Source organism: Astyanax mexicanus, chromosome 25, assembly GCF_023375975.1.
Source record: "Astyanax mexicanus isolate ESR-SI-001 chromosome 25, AstMex3_surface, whole genome shotgun sequence".
NCBI classification, from domain to species: domain Eukaryota; kingdom Metazoa; phylum Chordata; class Actinopteri; order Characiformes; family Acestrorhamphidae; genus Astyanax; species Astyanax mexicanus.
Genome location: NC_064432.1, coordinates 14,152,640 through 14,174,866, shown reverse-complemented (window position 1 = coordinate 14,174,866; position 22,227 = coordinate 14,152,640). Strand labels below are relative to the sequence as shown.

Genomic DNA, 22,227 nt, shown 5'->3' with positions numbered 1-22,227 from the left:
AATTCCCTCAGTTTTAATAAATGATTGTTATTTTAATAAATAAGTCCATCAGTTTTAATAAATCGTTCTCTTTATTTAATAAATAATTCCAATAAATCGTTCTGTTAATTTAATAAATAATTACCTTTGTTTAAAAAATCGTTCTTTTGATTTAATAAATAATTCCCTCAGTTTTACTACATATTTTTCTTTTAAATAAGGGAATGATTTGAATACAAATTAATAAAATTGTTTCACTTGTGCAACCTGTCTCATTTCTTTTATAGTTGAGATTGTGTAAATATGAATAAGAGTTTGTTTAAATGTTTTCTTCTTGATGGTACTTACATAGATGAAAATAGTAATCTACTAAAATAAATAGGAAAACGTATTTAAATATAACTGGAACTTTCTTGGGTTGTTTCTGTTTACAACTCACTGTGAGGAATTCGGAGCACTACAGAGGACTGACTGGTGTGTCATGGGGCCATGTAGGGTACTACAATCAAAAGTGTTGCAGTACCAAATACTACATACTGGGCAGTGTGTAGTATGCAGTACATACTAGTGCAGTATGCAGTACGCAGTATAGTAGTATGCCATTCCGAATACAGCCTATGCCTTCCCTATGGTCTCTACATTACCTTATACCCTCTTAAACTATCCTATACTCCCTACACTATGATATAATCTCTATACTACCCTATTCCCTCGTAAATTATCCTATACTAACTACAGTACCCTATAGTCTATATACTCCCCTACATCCTCTTAGATTATCCTATACTCCCTACACTGCCCTGTAGTCTCTACATTACCCTATACCCTCTTAAACTATCCTATATCCCCTACACTATCCTATAATCTCTATACTACCCTATTCCCTCGTAAATTATCCTATACTAACTACAGTACCCTATAGTATATTTATTCCCTTATATCCTCTTAAATTATCCCATACTCCCTACACTGCCCTATAATCTCTACACTACCCTATAATCTCTATATTACCCTATACCCTCTTAAATTATCCTACACTCCCTTCACTGTCCCATAATCTCTACACTACCCTATAATCTCTATACTACCCTATACCCTCTTAAATTATCCTATACTCCCTGCACTGCCCTATAGTCTCTACACTACCCTATACCCTCTTTAATTATCCTATACTCCCTACACTACCCTATAATCTCTATACTACCCTATAATCTCTATACTACCCTATACCCTCTTAAATTATCCTATACTCCCTACACTGCCCTATAGTCTCTACACTACCCTATAATCTCTACACTACCCTATACCCGCTTAAATTATCCTATACCTCTTTACTACCCTATTAATCTCTATACTACCTTATACCCTCTTAAATTATCCTATACTCCCTACACTGCCCTATAGTCTCTACACTACCCTATAATCTCTACACTACCCTATACCCGCTTAAATTATCCTATACCTCTTTACTACCCTATAATCTCTATACTACCTTATACCCTCTTAAATTATCCTATACTCCCTATACTGCCTTAAACTCTATACCTTCCTATAATCTCTACATTACCCCTTTAATCTTTATACTACCCCGTAATGTATATACTATTCTACACCCGTGTAAATTATCCTATATCCTTGCACTACCCTATAATCTGTACACTGCCCTATAATCTCTATACTACCCTATAATCTCTATACTACCCTATACCCTCCTAAACTTCATTACATTCCTTATACTACCCTATATTGCTCTATACCCTCTTAAACTACTGTCTAATCTTTTTTACTGTTTAACCTGTTAAAATTACCATTTTTTCCCTGTAGTAACCTTTACTACCCTATTTTCTCTATAATACCATATACCCCTAAACTTCACTATTATCCCTATACTATGCTATAACTACCCTAACCTTTTCTATACCGCCCTATACTTCCCTTTATCCTCCTAAACTTCCATTTAATCTTCTAAACTACTCTTTACAGTTCTATACTCCCCATACTCCCCTACAGCCCCATATTCCTCTATACCAACCTATATTATTAATACCACCCTATTCTCCCTTCACTCGGTAATACCCTATACTACCCTACAACCCTATATTCACCTATACTAACCTATATTATTAATACCACCCTATTCTCCCTTCACTCTCTATAATACCCTTTACTACCCTAAAGCCCTATATTCCTCTATACCAACCTATATTATTAATACCACCCTATTCTCCCTTCACTCTCTATAATACCCTATACTACCCTGTAACCCTGTATTCCACTATACCAACCTATATTATTAATAGTACTCTAATCTCCCTTCACTCTCTATAATACCCTATAGCCCCTGAACTAGGTATACTCCTGTGTACTGCAGTATAGTATATAAGGGTATATATAGTATATAAGAGCATGTTGTAGCGGCTGCAGTCCAGGCTTTAGGCTGTAACTGATGTTCAGTCAGAGCTGTTGTGACTCTGGGCGAGTGCTGGTATGTTTGTAATCTGCGCTGTGGGTTTAGAGATTAGTCACATGATTTGTGGGGTTATAGAAAGTGGTTATAGGAGAAATGCAGTCGTTGCTCATGCAGGATTGATTCTGGCCTGATTCACAATCCGCAGGACTCACAGGACTCGCAGCCAGAAACAGGAACTCAGCAAAGAGGGGGGTTTTAACAGGAGTGTAAAATGTAAAGTTAAAAAAAAACAAAAAAACATTCAGTAATTTTACATTCAGCAGTGTTAGCATGCTGGCTACCAGACTTATCCCACATCGCTACAGCAGTGTTAGCATGCTGGCTACCAGACTTATCCCACATCGCTACAGCAGTGTTAGCATGCTGGCTACCAGACTTATCCTACATCACTACAGCACTGTTAGCATGTTGGCTGTGAGCCTCATTTAACTTTGCTTTGCTCTGCTTCTGGAGCCTTAGCCTGCTAGCTACCAGGCGCACTTGTTACTTGTTACTGCGGCGGTGTTAGCATTTCTTATTTTAGTTTTTCTCTTCGTACCTGTTTTACTAATTCTTATTTATTCTTAACTTTTATTTCTTATTTTAGTTCCTCACTTAGTACTTGTTTTACTTAATTTTATTTATTCTTAACTTTTATTTCTCATTTAGTTCTTCTCTTAGTATCTGTTATTTTTATTTATATTTAACTTTTGTTTCTTATTTTAGTTTTTTGTTTTTCTCTTAGTTTATTTTCTTTTTAATTCTTTCCTTATTTATTTATTTATTTATTTATTTATTTTAATAATTTCATACTATTTATGTTTAACCTTTTTATTGTTATTATTATTATTATTACTTTTATTTATTTATTTATTTATTTATTTATTTATTTATTTATTTTAGTTCATTCATTTATTTGTATTTTTTTATTTTATTCTGTAAAATTAGATTTAGCTTAATTTTAACAGTTTTTTTTTTGTTGTATTAATCTTATCTTCTTTTCCTATCAATTAAACCAATTTTTTTTTATAACTATTATTATTTTTTATTCTAATTCTATTCTTATTTTTATCTATTTTTATCAGTACAGGAAACTCTAAAGCTCAGCTCGCTGGTGTCACTCAATCATTTTAAACTCCTAGTCTCTAGCCACCTTCAGACAGCCTGCCACTGTTTTGGCTGATTTTAGTTTTTATGATCTTTGGTATGTTTGTAGTTGTTGTTTTTTTTTTTAGGTTAACTTTTTTAATTTTTAAATCTTGGTTTGTTTTAGCTGTTTTTTTTTTCATATTTCTTTTTTGTTTCTTTCTTTTTTCTTTTCTTGTTTTTAAGTTATTGCTTACTTATATTTTACTCTCTTATGTGTTTAGTTTTATTTATTCATCTGTAGTTGCATTTTTATTAGTTCTATTACCTTTGATTTTTTTATCTATGATTGTATGACTCCTACTGTTAAGTTCATATTTTTACCTTCTTTGTTTTATTTCCTAATAATATATTTTTAATTATTATTTTTTGAAATAATAATTTTATATATCTTATTAAAATGCTGTTTTTTAATAGTTTTTTTTTTTTTACTTTTTTTTGTCAATCCCTTCTCTATGAAATTGCTGGGCTACATTGTAAATGAGGGCCACCCTCAATGTACTCCGAGTTTAAACAAAGCTTGATTGATTGATATTTTTTATTCACTGTTATTTAAAAATGATTAAATGTAGTTATTATTTTATTTGTCATATCAATCTCTGCTTATGTAAATGCTCAGCTACATTGAAAATAAGAGGGTTGCCCTGAAAGTATTTTATGAATCAAAATAAAGGTTGAATGATTGATGCTGGGGGTTCCAGGATTATCAGTGCATTAGCAATGCTAGTGATCATGCTAAACCAAATATTGCTAATGCTGCATCACCAATGGCGTAAACTGGACTTATCCAACCAGGTTAATCTAACGGTTAACTAACCCTGCTAATAAACGGCTGGTGTTTAGCCGGAGTTCGGGGTTTGAGATGTGATCCGTTCTGGAATATAATTGGTCGGGGGTGGGGAGGGGGCGGGGCTCTAGTTGTTGTTTGGGTTAAATGCTGCTCAATGATCCGTTACCTGTAGAGATCACTTGCACAAGCCCCCGCTCTGTTCCTGCTCACTCAGGGATCAGGCTGCTGATTGGTCGTCATTAGCTCTGTTGATGGAGCACGTTATAGAGATTCAATAAGCCGCTCTCCTCCTATTCTGTCCATCCTCTCTCTTTCTCTCTCTCTCTCTGTATCTCTCTCTCTCTCTCTCTCTCTGTATCTTTCTCTCTCTCTGTCTCTCTCTCTCTCTTGTTCTTCAGTACAGGTAAAATGAGAGAGAGAGCACTTCAAAGCCTGGGTTTCTGTCTGTGGAAAAAAAAACAGTAAAACTGGTAGATAATAAGGTTCCAGTCATTAATCAACATCACAAATCCAGCCCATAATAACAATAACCTATTTTCAGGCTGTTACAGAAATGACTCCCTGTTTACAGTTCAGGGCACTGTTTATTAAAACCCGTCACACCATTATACCATTATATACCCCATATAAAATACTGCAAATAACTGCTAAAGCCTGTCACTTTTTACATGAATTCCATGTTTTTATTATTAGATTGAGATTTTTAAGCTCAACATTTCAATAAAGTGTAGAAACAAACAATAATGCTGCAAAAATTACAACTTTATAATGTGCTAAACACCAACTGTCTGCCAAATATGGAATTTTGGCTAGTATTAAAAAAAATGCAACCCTGTTACACTCAACCCAGTCACATTCAACCCCATCACACACTCAACCCTGTCACACTCAACCCTGTCACACTCAAACCTGTCACACACTTAACCCCGTCACACACTCAACCCTGTCACACTCAACCCTGTCACACACTCAACCCCGTCACACACTCAACCCTGTCACACTCAAACCTGTCACACACTTAACCCCGTCACACACTCAACCCTGTCACACTCAACCCCGTCACACACTCAACCCCGTCACACACTCAACCCCGTCACACACTCAACCCCATCACACACTCAACCCTGTCACACTCAAACCTGTCACACACTCAACCCCCTCACACACTCAATCCCGTCACACACTCAACCCTGTCACACTCAACCCCATCACACACTCAACCCTGTCACACACTCAATCCTGTCAGACACTCAACCCCGTCACACACTCAACCCTGTCACACACTCAACCCCATCACACACTCAACCCTGTCACACTCAACCCTGTCACACTCAACCCTGTCACACTCAACCCCATCACACACTCAACCCTTTCACACTCAAACCTGTCACACTCAAACCTGTCACACACTCAACCCCGTCACACACTCAACCCCGTCACACACTCAACCCCGTCACACACTCAACCCCATCACACACTGAACCCTGTCACACACTCAACCCTGTTAAATTCATCCCCATCACAATCAACCCTGTTACATTCAATTCTGTTACATTCAACATGGTTACATTGTGTAATGTCACATTTAACGCCATCACACTTAACCCTATCACACTCAGCCTTGTCTTACTCAACCCCATCACACCCAATCCTTTCAACCCGTCACATTCAACATGGTTACATTCAGCAGTGGCTCACTCAACCCCGTCATACTCAAATAAGTTACATTTAATCCTGTTACACTCAACCCCATCACATTCAACCCCATTACACTCAACCCTATCACGCTCAACCCCGTCACACTCAACAAATTACATTTAATCCCGTTACACTCAACCCCATCACACTCAAAGCTGTCACTCTCAACCCCTTCACACTCAATACTTAGCCCTGTCACACTTAACCCTATCACACTCAACCTTGTCTCACTCAACCCCATCACACCCAATCCTTTCAACCCATCACATTCAACATGGTTACATTCAGCAGTGGCTCACTCAACCCTGTCACACTCAACCAATTACATTTAATGCTGTTACACTCAACCCCATCACATTCAACCCCATTACACTCAACCCCATCACGCTCAACCCCGTCACACTCAACAAATTACATTTAATCCCGTTACACTCAACCCCATCACACTCAAAGCTGTCACTCTCAACCCCGTCACACTCAATACTTAGCCCTGTCACACTTAACCCTGTCACATTCAACTCTGGTACACTCAATCCCATCACCCTCAACCCTGTCACCCTCAACCCCATAACACTCAACCCCATAACACTCAACCCCGTCACGCTCAACCCCGTCACACTCAACAAGTTACATTTAATCCCGTTACACTCAACCCCATAACACTCAACCCCATAACACTCAACCCTGGCACACTCAACCACATAACATTCAACCACATAACATTCAACCCTATCACGCTCAACCCCGTCACACTCAACAAATTACATTTAATCCCGTTACACTCAACCCCATCACACTCAAAGCTGTCACTCTCAACCCCTTCACACTCAATACTTAGCCCTGTCACACTTAACCCTATCACACTCAACCTTGTCTCACTCAACCCCATCACACCCAATCCTTTCAACCCATCACATTCAACATGGTTACATTCAGCAGTGGCTCACTCAACCCTGTCACACTCAACCAATTACATTTAATGCTGTTACACTCAACCCCATCACATTCAACCCCATTACACTCAACCCCATCACGCTCAACCCCGTCACACTCAACAAATTACATTTAATCCCGTTACACTCAATCCCATCACACTCAACCCTGTCACCCTCAACCCCATAACACTCAACCCCGTCACGCTCAACCCCGTCACACTCAACAAGTTACATTTAATCCCGTTACACTCAACCCCATAACACTCAACCCCATAACACTCAACCCCATAACACTTAACCCTGGCACACTCAACCCCATAACACTCAACCACATAACATTCAACCCTGTCACTCACTACTGTGTCACACTAAACCCCTTTACACTTATCCCATGACATTCAACATGGTTACATTCAACCCCCGTCACACTCAACTCTCATAACACTGAACCCCATCACAGTCAACTCTTGTCACACTCAACCTCGTCATCCTTCAACACCATTATTGTTTTTAACTCCATCGTGCTGAATCCTGCAGTGTGTAATTTGCAGGACAGTCAGAAAAACATAAAAGCCTAATAAAACACCACAGTATTAATGCATCATTTCAGATAAAATATGAAGCCAAAAACTGAAGAAAAAAAAAAACGTTTATGAAAGGCTTATCTAATCAACTATGAGATGAATTGATCAAAAATCAAGCATTTAGGTTTTTTTTTCTTCATAAAACATCTGATCACCCGATGCTTTCTCACAGTCCTGTATGATGATGTGAAGGGTGCAGGACGTCAGCACTGTGAACTCTGGGGACTGTGATTCTCTGTGATTCTCTTCAGTGTTATGATAGAAAACGTGACTCATCCTGTAGTATCTGCGCGTGTGACTGAGTGTGAACAGTGTAAGTGTATTAGTGCAGTGCGGTGAGAATAAATCAGTGGTGTTTTTCACGTTCGTGTGCGAGCGTATCCCGTCCCGGTGAACGTGACTCTGCAGGCCGAGAGACGGGGAGGAAATCAGTGTGATCTAATAAGAGTTTGCGGCCAATCAGAGGCTTCCCCTTGTGTTTTGATGGCAGTGCCCAAGAGACCAAGTATAAACACTGCCGTCCCCGTGTCCTGTTCTCATGACGACACCATGTATCAGCACAATGAATTCTGTTCAGGACAGTCTGAGTTTGGCCCCGCCCACTCTCTTCTTCTTACCCTCACTGTGTTTAAACAGACGTGCAGCTTTAATAAAACATAACTTTTACACGACTGATCCACCACTTTTAATTATTGAGTGATAGTGATACTGATCACATCTGATCTGTGGGTTTTATATAAACAATACAGCACCACACTTTAGATAAGATGAGCTGCTGAACTGATTTATTTAAAGAGGTAAATGTATGATTAAAATAGCACTACTGAAGCAAATTCATAATTAGAATTGCACTGCGGTAAATATTAAATTATAATGACTCTAAGTGATAGTAAAAAAAATAAGTGTGACATGCAAAAGTATTCAGCTCTGAACCCCCTAAATAAAATCCAGTACAGTCAATCGCTTTCATTAGTCACTTAATTAGTTCATAAAGTCCAGCTGTATGTAATTTAGTCTCGGTATAAATACAGCTCTTCTGTAAAGTCCTCAGTGGTTTGTTAGTGAACAATAGTAAACAGACAGAATCATGAAGACCAAGAATCTCAACAGACAGGTCAGAGATAAAGTTGTGGAGAAGAAGTTTAAAGCAGGGTTAAAGAGAAGCAGCTAAGAGACCCGTGGTAACTCTGGAGGAGCTGCAGAGATCCACAGCTCAGGTTATAAAGAAGAAAGCGGAAAGAAGATAACCACTATTAAAAGAAACAAACAAATTGCTGTTTGCAGTTGCAGCAAACATGTGGAACAAGTTTCTGTGGTCAAATGAGACCAATGTTGAACTTTCTGGCCTAAATATAAAGCGCTATATGGGGAGGAAAAGAAACATTGCTCATCACCCTGAACACACCCTGATCCCCACTGCACTGTGAAACATGGTGGTGGCAGCATCGTGCTGTGGGGATGCTTTTCTTCAGCAGGGACAGATTTAGGAAGCTGGTCAGAGTTGATGGATGGAAGATGGATGGAGATAAATAAATACAGAACAATCCTGGAAGAAGAAAATCTGTTGGAGGCTGTAAAAGACTTGAGACCTTCCAGCAAGACGATGACCCTAAACATACAGCTAAACAGAGCTACAGTGGAATGATTTAGATCAGAGAATATTCATGTGTTAGAATGATCCAGTTAAAGTCCTAAAGACCTAAATCCCATTGATCTTCTGTAGAGAGACACGAAAACTGCTGTTCACAGACGCTCTCCATCCAACCTGACTGATCTTCAGCTGCTTTATAAAGAAGAACGGAGGAAAAATCTCAGTATCTAGATGATCAAAGCTGGTATAGACAAACCTCAAAACTCGCAGTGAAAGGTGGATCTACTAAGTATTGATGTAGGGGGCTGAATACTTTTGAACGTCACACTTTTCAGATTTTTATTTAGTTAAAATTTTGAAAACCATGAATCATTTTTGCTCCACTTCACATTTATGTGCTACTTTGTAGTTTTCTATCACTTAAAATCTCAATAAAATACATTTAAGTTTGTGTGGAAAAATTCAAGGAGTATGAATACTATTGCAAGCCACTGTATATGATTAGAATAGCACTACTGAGGTAAATGCCTGATTAGAAAAGCACTGCTCAGTCCTCTGGTTGTGGAACCGTGGTTGGATGTTAAGTCGTGGGGATTGAGTTTCAGGTGCTGTAGTAAGTAATGGGGATTTTTCAGTGAGCTCAGCATTTCTATAGGAAGCCAGTAATAATATTTTCTTCATTTTTTTTTATCACTGTTTATATTAAGACGGAGCAGAGTGGACCGAGCAGGTCGGGGTATTTTTCCAGCTCCAGAGAAACCCTGCACCCGTTAAACATCTCCACAATAACAAAGATGGCCGCCCTGCAGAAGATACGGTGAGTATGGTTCTGATGTAACCGTATCCGGTCTGGCACCGGGCCACGGTAAGATTTACCTCAGCGATGCCGGAACATCTCAACTAAACACAGACGTGTGGTTTCTAACAGAGCCAGGCAGGTCGACGCCCATCCTCCAACAGAACCAGAACACGAAACCCACAACCAGAACCAGAAACAGGGGGCTGCAGTAACACAGACAGCAGCTGACGGAGTGGAGGAGGTAGGGGCACTGGAAGAGGAAGATGAGGATGTGCAGAGGGGTCATGAGGCAGACAAGGTGAGAGCACCAATTACAAATAAAAATCATTAATTCATGCCTTAAAGGTTTCATTCCATCATTTTTTACTTTCATTTAAAAATGTCTAGTTGTGTCTCTAGTATGAATAAATGTCATGTGAGCAGGTTGTTTTTGTTAAAAAAGAAGTGCTCTGGTGATCCAGTATAACACTGCTTTAATCCGGTGGAGGAGCGGAAGGGGGCGGGGAAAACGATAGGATTTCGGCTCTTGCTCATGAATATTCATGCAACATTCTAACAGCACTACAAGCCAGTAAGACGAACAACAGTTAGAAACGTTTTAAAATAAAGACATTTTTACACTAATAACAGTCTTTGCAATGTTATATGTTGCTTTACAACATGTGTAATAATACCCTGCTAAGTGCAGTCACCTAGTCTTAGAGTCTCAGTAAAACACCAAATCCATCGGAGATCCTATTTAAACCCATAGTTACACACAGAGTAGAGATGGGTAGTCCAGGTCCAGAAAGTAAAAATCCACCCCAGGGTTCCTTAGCTCTGAATTTCTGGGTACATTTTACACAATTTATACAAAACATGCTCATGGAGTCTTTACACACAATCACTCTCACATAAAGATAAAGATCTCACCAGCTCTATTCTTACCAGTTTACAGTAGGTACTTTTATGCAAATAAACTCATAGTTCATGCTTATCTGCCAGAAGCTTGACGGGAAACACACTGGCTAATTTTAAACTATACATTCATTTATAACTCGCTCTCCTGCCATATGTATCTTATATCTCATCCACAGTTTCTATAAACACCAGTAATGATCAGACCTGCTCCACTGATTGGATCACCTGTCAGGTTCCTACAGTTTTTACTGAACTGGGAAAAACCTTTTTTTAAGCTACAGAACAGCAGTGAGCTGCAATCCACTACATTAATCTCATTTTAAACTTTAAATTTCTCCTAAAATCACCTTTACACAGCCTGTAGCAGATTAACCTTTTTATACAGTGCCCTCCATAATTATTGGCACCCCTGGTTAAGATGTGTTCTTTAGCTTCTCATAAATTGAGTTTTGTTCAAAATAATATAGGACCACGATGGAAAAAAAGAGTAAAATACAACCTTTAACTCAAGTGAATTTATTCAGTAGGAAAAAAATCCCACATTAAGAAATAATTATTTAACATCAAATCATGTGTGCCACAATTATTAGCACCCCTGATGTTAATACTTTGTACAACCCCCTTTTGCCAACAAAACAGCACCTAATCTTCTCCTGTAATGTTTCACAAGATGGGAGAATACAGAAAGAGGGATCTTTGACCATTCCTCTTTGCACATTCTCTCTAAATCATCCAACGACCTGGGTCCTCTCCTCTGCACTCTCCTCTTCAGCTCACCCCACAGGTTTTCAATGGGGTTGAGGTCTGGGGACTGAGATGGCCATGGGAGGAGCTTGATTCTGTGTGCGGTGAACCATTTCTGTGTAGATTTGGCCACATGTTTAGGGTCATTATCTTGCTGAAAGACCCAGTGATGACCCATCTTCAGCTTTCGGGCAGAAGCCACCAGATTTTGTTTTAAAATGTCCTGGTATTTTAGAGCATTCATGATGCCATGCACCCTAACAAGGTTCCCAGGGCCTTTAGAAGAGAAACAGGCCCACAGCATCACTGATCCCCCGCCGTATTTCACAGTGGGCATGAGGTGCTTTTCTGCATACTCAGCTCTTGTGGTACGCCAGACCCACTTAGAGCATTTGTTGCCAAAAAGCTCTATCTTTGTTTCATCTGACCAAAGCACACGGTCCCAGTTGAAGTCATAGTACCGCTTAGCAAACTCCAAACGTTTGCGTTTATGATTGTGAGTGAGAAATGGTTTCTTCCGTGCATGCCTCCCAAACAGCTTGTTGGCATGTAGATAGCGCCTGATGGTTGTTTTGGAGACTTTGTGACCCCAAGAAGCTACCATTTGTTGCAATTCTGTAACAGTGAGCTTTGGAGAACTTTTTATTTCTCTTATCATCCTCCTCACTGTGCGTGGTGGCAAAATAAACTTGCGTCCTCGTCCAGGCTTGTTTACCACTGTTCCAGTTGTTTTAAACTTCTTAATAATTCCTCTGACAGTAGATATGGACAGGTGTAGGCGAGTAGCGATTTTCTTGTAGCCATTGCCTGACTTGTGAAGGTCAACACACATCTGCCTCACTTGAATGGTATGTTCCTTTGTCTTTCCCATGTTGAAGATAAATGGCCTCTGTGTCACGTCATATTTATACCCCAGGGAAACAGGAAGTTGTGAATTACTAATTAAATGTTCCTACATACTCTGATCAACTTCGTAAACTACTGTAGAAGTGACAGAAATACTTTTATTAAATTTATTTCCTAAGAATTGTTAGGGGTGCCAATAATTGTGGAACAGGTGATTTTATGAAGAATAATTATTTCTTAGTCAGGGATTTTATTTCCCCCTTAAAATTTACTTGAGTTAAAGGTTGGACTTTACTTTTTTTTCCCATCGTGGTCCTATATTATTTTGAACAAAACTCAATTTATGAGAAGCTAAAGAACACATCTTAACCAGGGGTGCCAATAATTATGGAGGGCACTGTATATATTTGATTTATTTTTTCCTTTTACTTATTTACTTGTCTGTTTTTACCTTTTACCCTTTTATTCATTTCATTTCTTTTTTTTATTTATTTTATTCCCTGTTTTACTTTTTGTCCCTTTACCTCTTTATGTATTTGATTTGTTTTGTCCTTTTACTTATTTACCTTTCTGTTTTTACCTTTTACCATTTTATTTATTTCATGTCATCCTTTTATTTATTTAATTCCCTGTTTTACCCTTTGGCCATTTACCTTTTTATTTCATTTATTTTGCCCTTTTATTTATTCTATTTTCTATGTTTTAGCTACTTAATTTTTAGTCCTCTATTTCTTTATTTGTGTTTATATTTCATTATTTTAATTATTTACCTCTTTATATATATTTTATTGCTTTTACATTTTAGCTAGTGCACTTATCCTTTTATTTTGAATTATTATATTTTCTCTTAATTAAATGTTATATTGTTTGCTTGTTTTTTAATTCTTTTACCATTAAATTTTTTTTTGTTTTGTTTATGAAGTTCCTTATTTTAGCTCCCCTGACTAAAACTTGATTTAAATTAAATTTTTCAGTCCTTTTAAGTTTAATGCTCGGCTGCATTGTAAATGAGGGTTAGCGTCAATGTGTATTACTGGGTGAAAATAAAAGTTAATTGATTGATTGATTGAATTGTTTTTTTGTTTTTTTTTATTTGAAAGTTGTAAGAACTGAGCATGATGATACAGGGAATGTGTGATTGTTTGTTTGTTTGTTTGTTTGTTTGTTTCCAGGTAAAAGCTGATGATAGTGATACAGAGAAGATCGAACAGGACTTTCAGGTTGGGGAAGGTTCAGTTCAGAGTTCTGGAGAACATCACGCTCCTGAACACGAACCAAACGTCCCCCCGAATCCCAAGACGACTCGGCGGAGGAGACGCCTCCCGAGCAGCCCTGGCCCCGCCCACCAACAGGCCAAGCGGGTGTGTCTCCGGGAGCCTGGCGGCGGCTCGGGCAGACCTAGCTCGCGGAGCTCCGAGCTGGGCCCCAGGTCCAGTCGCCCCGGTGCCAGTGCTGGAGCTGGTTCTGGTTCTGAAGGGGTTCTGGAAGAGGAGCTGCTTACTCATGGAAAACAGCCCCAGCCCCTCCCCCTTGGCAGCAGCATCTCAACCAAACACATCACCCATAGTCTGAGAGTCCTCTCCGCCGAGTCCGAATCCTCCGGATCCTCTACCGGACCCAGAACCGCTGCAGACAAGAAACCCAGCGCTCCCAGAGTCTCCCGATTACGCAGAGTCAAAAAACCCTGAGAGAGACCACATTACTCGACACACTCAACCAGTCAACCAATCACGTACGCAGAGGACTCTTCTGTAGCATAAGATATTAATAATAATAATAAGAAGAAATATAGCCGCAAGCGGCGATTTACGGGGTGAAAGCAGCAGAGGATCCCTGACACCACCGGGATACACGTTTCTCTACGCACAACTCATCGCCCAATCAACCAATCACCTACGCCAAGGACTCAGCACATTTCAATAGTATTTAATAAAAATAAGAAGAAGAAGAAGTAGAAGCAGTGGGCTTGTAATTCTTTAGAATCTTCAACGTGTTTAATCATCTTACATAAAAAAACTTAATTTTAAAATTAAAACACATTTTTAAACAATATCTATGTATTGGTTGTTTTTGTATTATTTTTTTGATCATACAGATACAGTCCCTTTTACAATATATCTATTCAATAGTACCATATGTTTCACACTATAAAGCACACTGGATTATATATTATAAGGTGCATTATGCGACACAAGTAAGGAACAGGGGGTTCGCTATGTTTCCCTGGATGTTAATCTACACAGATTTCTCTCCTGAAACCTGTCTCTGCTGTTTATTTAGGTGAGTTAAGCACCTAGATTTTCAGATTTCCACTAAAGCTGGAGCATTAGCATTAGCAGCTAATGCCACCTGACAGGGACTCTGAGTGATCTGGTTAGCCAGGGTGATATCAGCTAGCAGTTTGTCCCACGGATCTTGTCTTAACACGGTAAACACACAGACTACAGTCTGATATACTCACCTCTGAGCGGTGAAAGAGCTAGTTCTTAGCTGTGGTTAGCAGCTAATGCTAATGCTCCTCCAGTCTCGGTGCTGGAGAAACTTTACTGAAACTCCTGTATAACTTTGTACTTCAGTGGAGTGGCTTTACTGCTTTTTAATATCTGACTAGTAGAATTTATACATAAGGAACACCAGATTATAAGGAGCTCTGATTATGTTTGGGGAAATTAAAGGAGTGTAAAGTAGTCAATGTACAGCTACAGTATAACAGTGTAAATATACTGTTCCCTCAAAATAACTCAACACACAGACATTTCCTCTGTTATTATTAATATTTTCCAGCACTGCCTTAACCCTCTTGCTTATGGATTTCACTAGAGCTTTTCTGAGACCTTGCTTTTCTCCAACTACTGTTTGAGGATGCCCCACTTATTATGCTCAATAATTTTTTAGGTCTGGAGATGCTTGGCACCTTACGCTTCAGCTTTTTCTGCGAGGCAGTTGTCACAGGACATGATTCCAGTAATCCATGCTCTTGAACTGCTTGGTCTTCAGTAAACTGTTTACAGGCTTTCTTGTGCATCAGCTTCAGAAGAGGCCTTCTTTTCAGACGGTTCCATGCAGACTTGCAGAGTTGATGCAGTGTCTGGTGTATGATCTGAGCACTGTACCGAACTGACCTCCCAATTCTTCAACCTCTGCAGCAATGCTGGCAGCACTCATAGGTCTACTTTTAAAGCCAACCCTTTTATATTCACACAAAACATGTGGACAAACTGCTGTATGATTCAGATAATTGAGAAGTGTAATGAATACTTAGTATGAATAAATAAATGAATACCATATCAATACTTAGTAGGTCCTCCTTTCTCTGCAGTTACACCTGAAGGTGTTTTGGGATTTTTTTGGATCTCAGCTTTGATCATCTAGAGATTTCATTTTTTACTCCATTCTTCTTTATAAAGCAGCTGAAGATCAGTCAGGTTGGATGGAGAGCGTCTGTGAACAGCAGTTTTTATGTCTCTCTACAGAAGATCAATGGGATTTAGGTCTTTAGGACTTTAACTGGATCATTCTAACTCATGAATATTCTCTGACCTAAATCATTCCACTGGAGCTCTGTTTAGCTGTATGTTTAGGGTCATCGTCTTCCTGGAAGGTCTCAAGTCTTTTACAGCCTCCAACAGCTTTTCTTCTTCCAGGATTGTCCTGTATTTATTTATCTCCATCCATCTTCCTAAATCTGTCCCTGCTGAAGAAAAGCATCCCCACAGCATGATGCTGCCACCACCATGTTTCACAGTGTTTGGTTTGTAGAAACAGTTGTCTGGTGATTTTCTATGGTCTTCATGATGCTGTTTGTTCACTAGTGTTTTACAGAACAGCTGTATTTATACTGAGACTAAATTACACACAGCTGGATGACCTCTATTAACTCATTTAGAGACTTCTGAAGGGAATTGATTCTTAAAATTATGTGCTACTTTGTGTTGGTCTATCATTTAAAATCTCTGGTTGTAATGTGACAAAATCCTGTAATGGTATACGTAAATACTTTTGGACGCCACTGTATGTGAAACTAATGTTTACAAATGTTTAAAAATGCTTAGAAATGCAGACGAACACACAAAACCACAGGAACGCCAAACACAGAGAGCTGTTGATCCCGATTGTGAGAGATTACTGAGATCTGAGCTCAGATTTCTGGAGAACTCTTCGTCGTGATGCTCCGTCGTACGAGAACACGGCGCTTAAAAAAAGAGCCGACCCAATAAACCCAACAGCGCTCTAAACAGAAACACGCGTCCTGCGTTCAGACTGAGTTTCCTGCTGGAGATCTGAACTACAGACATGTAGGAGCCTCCAGAACACCATGGCTACCACCCAAATCTCTGGCTCCACTCGTCTTAAGCATCAGATCTTCCAGCTTTAGCCGAGCGCATGATTGATTTCCTAACTCTCGCACACACAGCTCTCGCACGCCTTAAGTGATCAGTGTTTTTCACTTTCCTCGTCAGCCGTCGTCTCCCGCCGTTCATCATCTGCAGATCTGCTGTTACTCTTTATTACAGCCGAAGTGAAGAAGCGTCTCACAGGAGGGAAATAAAGCAGCGGCAGAAGTGCGCGTGGTGAACGCTGGGCTGGGAGGTGTCTTCTCTACATCCATCATCGTTATCACGCTCACACAGCATCCAACACACTTATTCATACGAATATTTTATTAGATCTTTTCATCAAGCAACACTACAGGAGAGAAAAGGAGATATAACTTAGAGTAGTCAATTTACAGCGTGTATAACAATAGATAGATTTACAGTCTTCTGAAAATAACTCAACACACACAGACATTCATCTCTAAATAGTGTGTTTTATAATCCGGTGCTCCTTTTGTATGAATTCTTTTTTTTAGTTAAGTTCTGCAGCACTAAGGCTGGGTGCAGCAGCATTAGCATTAGCCGCTAACAGTGGTAATCGCTAGCTCTTTTACTGTTCAGAGGCGAGTAAATCGGACTGTTTTTCCACCCATTCTTGGGCTCTCTATCTCCTTATAAAGGCGTTTTTTTCTTCGCCGGCCGTGTCCCAATTCACTATTTGAGGCAGTGGTAGTGTATTGTACCACGACCCTGATGACACGGGTTGCATCCCAGGTGAGGAGCTGTGTGTCCATCCATCCATCCATCAATCCATCTATCCATCTGTTCTGCAATTGGGTTCAACAACCCTCTGGGCTGGAGAGCTACTAGTCTGTAGCACTCCATCCCATTACACTTCATTACACTTCATTTTACAAAATAGAGTTTTTTTTTTTCTTTTTTTTGTGGCCGGCCACGTAATGGCTTGGAAAATACCTGGTCCATGTCCAAACTTAATTGTCGACCCCTAGCGCACTGAATTACCGGAAGACTCAGGTTTCCTCAGTGTATCACTATCGAGTGGCATTTACGTTCCTGCTAGTGCTGTGGTTAGCAGCTAATGCTAATGCTGCTGCACCCAGCCTTAGCGCTGGAGAAAAAATACTGGAAATCTAAGCTTCCTGTAAATAAACGGAAGTACTTTAATCACCCAAATAAACAGTTTTCAAGGGAGAAATCGGAGTAGATTATCATCCAGCACTCGTTTAACTTTAAAAGAAAATGTTATTATAATTTTTTTTTTTTAGAATTACAGTTTTGTTTATTTAGATGCTTCCCAATAGAAGGGAAACATAGCGACACCCTTGCTCACTTCGATGTAGGCATCCTAACTAGTATCGCTTAATGTACCTTACAATCTGGTGCATCTAAAGCAGGGGTCACCAACCTTTTTGAACCTGAGAGCTACTTCTTGGGTACCAATTAATGCGAAGGGCTACCAGTTTGATACACACTCGTGAAATTACAAATTTTCTCAATTTACCTTTAATTATATGTTATTATTAATAATTAATGACATTCATCTATGTGAAGACACAGATATCAATAGGCAACACTATTATTATAAATCTCTGCAAGTGTTTACATTTTATATTATATTTTAATATAATATTACATATTATATTACATTATATTGTATAATAATATATAAACTATAGGCTATCTCTAAGCTAATATTAATGTAATATAATCTAAAATTACATCAATGCAACTGTGATTTAAAAAAAAAAAGAATAGCAACAAAAATGCTATTTTTAGACCAGGCCTGCGGGCTACTCATAAGGTCCTTGCGGGCTACCTGGTGCCCGCGGGCACCATGTTGGTGACCCCTGATCTAAAGTATAAAAATAGACCACAAAATAGAAAATTGATAGTGCCTTATGGTTCATATATTGTTAAAAACACATTTTTCAACACTTGCCTTAATTCTCTTGTGTTCACTAGAGTTCACTAGAGCTTCACATGTTGCTACTGAAAGCTGGTGGATGTTAGACATCAACTTACACTTGAGGATGCCCCACAGGAGCTCAATTGTGTGGGTCAGGTCTGGAGACGTGCTTACCCAGTCCATTACCTTTTCCCCTCAGCTTCCTCAGCAAGACAGTTGTCATCTTGAGATGTGTGTCTGGGTTGTTATCGTGTTGGTAAACTGATATATACTAAAATATTTGCAGAAATGTAAAAGCTGTACTCACTTTCAGTGGAGGCATGCACATTGGCCAATTTACGCTCACATCAATCAGAGTGTTAATCTGTGAAGGGGGACATATTATACTCTTTTTTTACACAAATTAGAATACTGTAGGTCTATAAGCTACACAAACCATTTTCATGAAGTACTTCACACAAAATCACTCTCACATAAAGATATAGATAAAGATCTCACCAGCTAATCTATTCTTACCACTTTCAGTCCCTTTACATCTCCTTCATCTTCTGACTCACCCAGAACAGTAGGTACAGATCCCTCCCTCAGAAGAAGTCTGCTGGCTAATTCTGCTGTGTACCGTCTGAGGTTCTCAACCAGCAGTCCCAAATGGTGTTTCTACAACTAGAAGATCCAGTGGGCGGGGCTCTGGTGGGGGTTGATGGGTGAGAGGTGGACTCGGGGTGGTTCTATGCAGGTTTTCTTTATGTGATTGTGATGTCACAATAAGGGAGTAGCCAAACAGCTCATAGAAGCAAATGATTCCCGACACCAAACTTCAGCCTAATGCTGATAACAGGTCCGTTTAAGCAAAAACTGCCTGTCAATTACTACAATTACATATACTTAATTTTTTTTTCTGGTAATTAAACTTTAATATCAGACAAAGATAATCTGATTAAATATATATTTAAAAAAATGTTTTTAAATAATCATTTTAATTATTAAGGGAATCTTAAGGGATCTAAACCAACCTGAACATATGTGAAAAAGTGAAGAAAAAAAATATTGCGTTTTGGAAGGTGTGTGTCCTGTTACATCTGGAGTAAAAATATAAAATACATAACTTTAGTAAAAGAGCATCATACTGAACCATGTAAAACATGGTGGTGGTAGTGTGTGTGATGATCTGGAGCTGCTGGATAACTTGCTGTAATAGATGGAAGCAGGAATTCTGCTGTTTATCAGAAAATCCTGAAGGAGAAAATCCTCCATCTGTTCCTTAGTGAAGCTCAAGCTCAGGATTACTTGGGTTCTGCAGCAGGACAATGACCCAAAGCACACAAACTACAAGTTCACTGTCTCTGAATGGATTACAAATGCTGGAAAATCCTCTAATGGGTGTGAAATATAACAATTATGTAAAGAAGAGTGGAACTAAATTGGTGATCAAAATGATCATTTAAAACTGCTTTTTATTTGTATATTTATTTGTATAGTTATCTTTGTCTGATAGTAAAGTGAATTTGTTAATACTGCAACCAGCCAGCAGAGGCGCTAGACTTGTTCATGCTTATATACAGTCATTCTTTGGGGAACTGTAAATGGTTCTTCTGTTATATCATGAAAAGGACATTCTGATCCAATTCACACAAACATTCTTTTCATATAAAATATTTAATAAATATAAATTTCAAAGACAAAACATATGCCAGGAACAACAGGAACAATCTCAAACAAAAAAAAAATCTCTGATCTCACCGATTTAAAAAATGAACAAAACGACTGCACAGGTTTTTCCTTTCGATAAAACAATCAGATAAAATTATTAAACACAAAACAGACTCAACAATCTCAACAACACAAACCCCACCCTGCTCCAGGAGACCAGTGGGTCCTAACATCCCCCTGATTTACAGCATTACCGATTTTGCCGTTTTGCTATTTATAGGTTTATGTTTGAGTAAAATGAACATTGTTGTTTTATTCTATAAACTACAGACAACATTTCTCCCAAATTACAAATAACAATATTGTCATTTAGAGCAGAAAATCTGCAGAAAATGTCTGAAATAACAAAAAAAGATGCAGAGCTATCAGACCTCAAATAACGCAAATAAAACAATATTCATAAAGTTTTAAGAGTTCAGAAATCAATATTTGGTGGAATAACATTAGTTTTAATTTCATGCATCTTGGCATCATGTTCTCCTCCACCAGTCTTACACACTGCTTTTGGATAACTTTGTGCTGCTTTACTCTTGGTGCATAAATGTAAGCACTTCAGCTTAATGGCTTGTGATCATCCATCTTCCTCTTAAATATTCCAGATGTTTTCAAGTTGGTAAAAACAAAGAAACTCATCATTTTTAAGTCTCTTATTTTTTTTTTCTAGATATTGTATATTTATATATATCGGTCAAAAGTTTTAGAACACACCCATTGTCTTATTAATTCAGATTCAGATTAACATGATTAAGGACTGAGTCTCAGTTTCAGCAGAGAAGAGAAGAATTACAGGAATAGAAGAACTGCAGTAATAAAGTCATAAAAAAGATTACTACTAAACTATAAAGACAGGTGTTCTAAAACTTTTGACTGGTAATGTATATTAAATAATTCTATTAATCATAAATCATCAAAAAGGGTAAAAAAAAAAAGTTGTGAGAAAGTTTAGGCGTAAAATCTTCAGATTAATCAACAAACTATTAGTGGTGTCAGTTGATTAAAACAAATAATAGGATTAATCACAACTGCAGTCTGTGATTAATCATGATTAATCACATTTTTCTTCTTTTAAAAGTGAATACGAATTGAATTGTAAAAATATATACAGATTGTGTGTATTAACATGTAAGCATAAACTAACACATCTCAAAAAATCGGAATATCATTAAAAAGTTACTTTATTTCAGTAATTCAGTTAAAAAATGTGAAACTCATATATTATTTAGATGTATTAAACACACAGTTATCTATTTAAGCGTTAATAAAACCCAAAAAATCAGTGTCTCAGAAAATTAGAATATTATATAAGACCAATCTGTACTTTTGGCAGTGTGGGCAGTGTGCCAAATCCTGCTGGAAAATGAAATCTGCATCTCCATAAAAGTTGTTATCAGCAGAGGGAGGCATGAAGTGCTGTAGGATTTTGAGGGAAAACAAAACTGCACTGACTTTAGACTTGATAATAAAACTCAGTGGATCAACACCAGCAGATGCAGATTTCATTTTCCAGCAGGACTTGGCACACTGCTAATTCTAATAGCAACAATCAAATCAACAATAAAATAAATAAATGCTTAAAATAGATCACTCTGTGTGTAAAACATCTATATAATATACTATAATAAACTGAATTATTGAAATTAAGTAACTTTATGTAACTCAATGATATTATAATTTTTAATGTATTATTATTTATGTGTGGTTGTGAAATAGAGCTGGAACTAAAATCTGTTGGTTTAATTTTTAAAATTAAAAGTTTTCCTTCCAGATGTTCGAGACTTGATTGTATTTGAAGGAACATTCACTCACAAACGAG

General features: G+C 38.2%; 1 protein-coding gene across 1 annotated transcript in view; it reads left to right on the top strand.

Moving 5' to 3' along the window:
• LOC111191659 (SLX4 interacting protein) overlaps positions 1–15,752 on the top strand; it is an 87,861-nt gene extending 72,109 nt beyond the window's left edge. The window contains exons 7-9 of the mRNA XM_022667199.2: positions 9,880–9,989; positions 10,101–10,269; positions 13,634–15,752. Coding sequence (XP_022522920.2) covers positions 9,880–9,989; positions 10,101–10,269; positions 13,634–14,149 — 795 coding nt within the window. The 3' untranslated portion in view covers positions 14,150–15,752. The remainder of the gene's footprint in view (positions 1–9,879; positions 9,990–10,100; positions 10,270–13,633) is intronic.
• The last annotated feature ends 6,475 nt before the right edge of the window (positions 15,753–22,227 follow it).